The sequence below is a fragment of the Pediculus humanus genome, genomic scaffold (assembly GCF_000006295.1).
Source record: "Pediculus humanus corporis 1103172108322 genomic scaffold, whole genome shotgun sequence".
Classification (NCBI taxonomy): Eukaryota; Metazoa; Arthropoda; class Insecta; order Psocodea; family Pediculidae; genus Pediculus; species Pediculus humanus.
The window spans coordinates 259,108-263,449 of NW_002987891.1; the positions used below are offsets into that span (position 1 = coordinate 259,108).

The 4,342-nt window shown below is 26.7% G+C and overlaps 1 protein-coding gene across 1 annotated transcript; it reads left to right on the top strand.

Moving 5' to 3' along the window:
• Positions 1–1,288: 1,288 nt before the first annotated feature.
• On the top strand, positions 1,289–2,756 carry Phum_PHUM614860 (uncharacterized protein; the record flags this gene model as incomplete). The annotated part of the gene is made up of 2 exons (XM_002433087.1): positions 1,289–1,592; positions 2,713–2,756. The coding sequence occupies 2 exons, from the start codon at positions 1,289–1,291 to the stop codon at positions 2,754–2,756; spliced, it is 348 nt and encodes a 115-aa protein (XP_002433132.1).
• Positions 2,757–4,342: the final 1,586 nt, after the last annotated feature.

Genomic DNA, 4,342 nt, shown 5'->3' on the forward strand with positions numbered 1-4,342 from the left:
AAATAAGTTATCGACTGTTTATTTTAGGTACCTTATGAAAATATTGGACATGAAAAGAAAACGCAGAAAGAAAAACGCACGCGTATTTTTGTTTATATTGTGCGATTCGAATAGGAAAATTACGAAAAATTACTTTTCCATCGAGATTTTTTCTCATTGTTTATGAATTAGAGTTGGGCTCGAGAGAGAGAGAGAGAGAAAAGAAACGTAATAATAAAAGAAACTTTGTTACTTGGAAACTAATCCAGGTTTAGAGGATTTAAATGTGTGGGAGCAGAAGACAATGAAATAAAACAAAAAAAAATATAGCACAACTATTACTAATAACTCTACACGCGAAAGAAAGAAACGAACGAACGAACGATGATGATAATAATAATAAAAAGAAAATGGAGAAAGTTTTCCAAAAAAAAAAAATTTTCTCGCACGTGATTTTGAAAAATTAAAAAAAAAAATTAAAAAATTTAATCGTGTGTTGCATTCATTGTCATTTAACGATAAATTTTTATAATAATCGTTTGTTTGTTTGTTTGTTTGTTTTTTAATTAAAAAAACAAACGAGTAAAAAAAATAATGAAATGTTTATGACGGAAAAGTCAGAAAAAAGAAAAGAAAATTTTTTTTTTATAAATAATAAATTTACATTAAATGAAACGTAAGAAGAATGAAAAATTAATTAATTTTTAATTACACGCTTCATTCAATTCCGAGCGCGTGCATAAAAAAAAAATAAGAAAAAAAAAAGCAAAAAAAAAATTTTTTTTTTTTCCAGCGGAAAATTTATTTTCTTTCCTTTTTTTTTTTCATTCCTTTTTCATTCCTTCCTTTTTTTCTTTCCTTTTTTTTTGTTTTATGATCTTTCCATCTGAATTAATAATACAAATATATAATTTTTTAAGAATGTTAAACTTGTAATATTTTCTTTAATGAATTTTGCCCCCCCCCCCTTTTAAATATTTCATGGAAATATCCAGAAATTTAAATTTTCAGTTATGAATTCATTATTTCCTTTGAGAGTGAGAGAGAGAGAAAGAGTAACGGCTTGTATTATTGTTAGTTATGAATCGATTTACGTTTTTTTATTTCCTTATAAATTTTCAAAAATTTTCTCATATTATTATTTTTTTTTTTTTTTCCAGGAAAAATATGATTGATAATAATTTGAAAAAGGAACGTTACGTCATAATATATATCAGTGATAATAATAATAATAATAAGTAAAGTTTAAAGGAATAAAAAATAGAGAGGGAAAAGAAAAGAAAAAAGTGTCACCCACACAAGAAATGGAATGGCTACTCCGGACTATGAAGAAACGGAAGTTCAAGATTTGCTCCAGTTTCCGACGACAACCGGAATTATTAAACAAAGCAATTCTTGTTTTCCAACGGGAGTTTTAAAAACTCAAAACTCGTCTAAAAATCAATTATCTGTGACCATATTAGACTTTGTACAAAGTTCTTACAGCGATAATGACGATCAAAAAAGTTTTCTATCAAATTTATCCGGAGCGGCGGGTGATTTTGTCGTCAACACGCCAAATCCGGAAGAGAGGAGAGGAAGTGGAGGAAGTCAAAAGGAAGGATTTTTCGCCGGTGAGTACTCATATAAATCAAAAAATTATTATTATTATTAATACGGTACACAAATCGTACGTATGTCATCACAACCCTCATCACTTTTCCCCAAACCGGAAATACGTCATCACCTGCAACGAACGAATCGACACAACAATAAAAAAAAAAAAATTTCATTTGAATATTTTATTTTTTTATTTTTTTGTTCGTTGTGCATTTTAACGAAATCGCAAAGCGTTTTTTACAACAACAATAATAATAATAATAATGATAATAATGATAAAAGTTTATAATAGCAGAAGAAAAATAATAAAAAAACATTTGATTTATCGAAAAAACAAATTTGAATATAAATTATCTATTTAACAAACGAACAAAAATTAAATTTTTTTTATTTAAATATTTTCATTATTATTATTATTATTAGTTTATTAATTTCCCGAAAAAATTTTTAATATTTTCTTTGTGGGGGAGGTTTGAGGGGATGAGGGGGTGGGGAAAGAAACGAAATTGAGAGGCAAAAAAGAGAAAAAATAAGAAAAATTTACGAATTCTTATTTATTACTTAATAATAACATTTTTCCCTCCCCCCTCTTTTTACTATTATTATTATTATCATTAATTTTTTTTTTTTTTTTTGTTAAACGAAATCAAATGCCGTTTACGAAATGAAAAAAAAATTATTATTATTATTATGTAAAATGCAGACGACATTGAGTTATTTTTTTTTTTAATATAAACTTTTGAACTTTGAGTTTTTTTCTGGTTTGTTGACCGCCTTAAAAAAAAATTTTTTTTTACATCAAAGTACGAAAAATAATAATAATAATAATTTTTTTCGTTTTTAGTTTTAAATTTAAAAAATAAATAATAATAATAATAAGACATAGAATTTCTTTTGTTTATTATAAATTCAGAATACGGGGAATTTTATTACTAATAATTTATTTATTTATTTATTATATGAAATTTGATGGACGTAAGTTATTAAATAAAGTAAATGATGATGATGATGATAATAATAATAATAATAAAAGGTATGAAACAAGAAAAAAAAAAAAAACTTTTCAGGTCAGCCAACACCTGTTTTTCACATTTTCATTTTCTCATCATTCATTTCATTCATTTTTTCTTGTAGAAAAGAAAAAGCAAAAAAAAAAAAAAATTACGAAAGGAGTTTAACTGGAAAATTTTTCGTGAAATGAAAGACAAAGAGAGAGAGAGTGAGAGAGAGAAAGGTTTCTAATCAAAAGAAAATTATTTATTTTTTACAAAAAAAAGCAAAACACCATAGAAATTTTCCAACAAATTCGGTCGGTTATTATGTTAATTAAACATGAAAAAAAAAATTGTTTTCAAGGGGGAGAAGAATGTTCGTATTAAACGTGGCAATTAATCACCCGCACTCCCACACACACACACACACAAATAATTATTTTAACTAAAGATTTTTAATTATTATTTTTAAAAATGGCGATCACTAGGGAAAAAAAAACTCAAGCTTAAACCTTTTTTTTTTCCTTGTTTCTCTATTAAAAATACTGAATTTCATATAATTTCGAGACATTTTTCCTTTTTTTTCCTTTTTTTTCATCATAGTAACTTATATCGAACGTTCTGGAAACGAAAAGAAAAAAAAAATTTATTTTCATTTATATAAGTGACATTCGTCGGTAAATTTAATAATCATTTTTTTCTTTTAAATAATAATATTTTCCGATTGAAGCGCATCCTACCGACGAATTCAATTACTAACACGACTTCCGCTTTCGTCATGGAAAAAAAAAAAAAAACTCACACGACTGGAATTTTTTTCCTTTTTTTTCCGATGATGATTTCAAATTTAAATTTTTTACCAATCGATCAATCAATCAATCAAATAATTGTTTTAACGGTAATCCGAAAATGTAATAATAATAATGATAATTTTAATTGAATTATTAATGTTAATAAAATAAACAAAATGGCGGATAAATTTTTAATTATTCAAATGTGAAAATAATTTTTTTTCCAAAATAATAATAATAATTTTTTTTTTTAATTTCCATTAAAGCAATTTAAATCGCGTTTCTTTACCACCACCACCACCACAATCTACCCTCCTCTCCTCCCCTCTCTCACTATCCGTCCTTGATCTTTTTTGAAAATGGCCCTCTCTCTTTCACTTTCCTACCCCCCCCCCTCAAGGTTTGTTTTTTTTTTGTCTTTAATGTATATTGATTTTCTCACTAAACAATTTCAGTAAATTACTTTTTCTTTAAAATCTTTTGTTGTTACGCCATGTAATCAAAACATTAAAATCAAAACAAAAGCTCGAAGGGTTTTCTCCTCCCCCTTAGGGGGAGGGATGTGGCGGTGATACGATTAGGAAAGGCCATGATGTCAAAAGTGTACAAAAAAAAACTAAAATGCAAAGAAAATATTTGTTTATTTATTTATTTATTTTTACTCTCGGTTTATTTTTTTTTTTTTTTTTTACCTTAAAGCAGAAACAACCCTAAAAAAAAAAATGTCTGCCCTCAGGATGCGTAACGAAAAAATTTTTTGTAAAAATTATTACTATTATTATTATTTTTTTATTAATAAATTTTCATTAACCGATACGCGAAATCGTGCATACGGGGGTGATGTGAGAGGAGGTGGAGTGGAGGGAGGGAGTGGGAAGGGCAGGAGAGGGAGAGGACAAAAGAGAAGGAAAAACAATTTTTTTTTGGGGGGGGTTTATGTATGACATACCCCATTTACGTTTGTTATCGTCAAAGTATGAA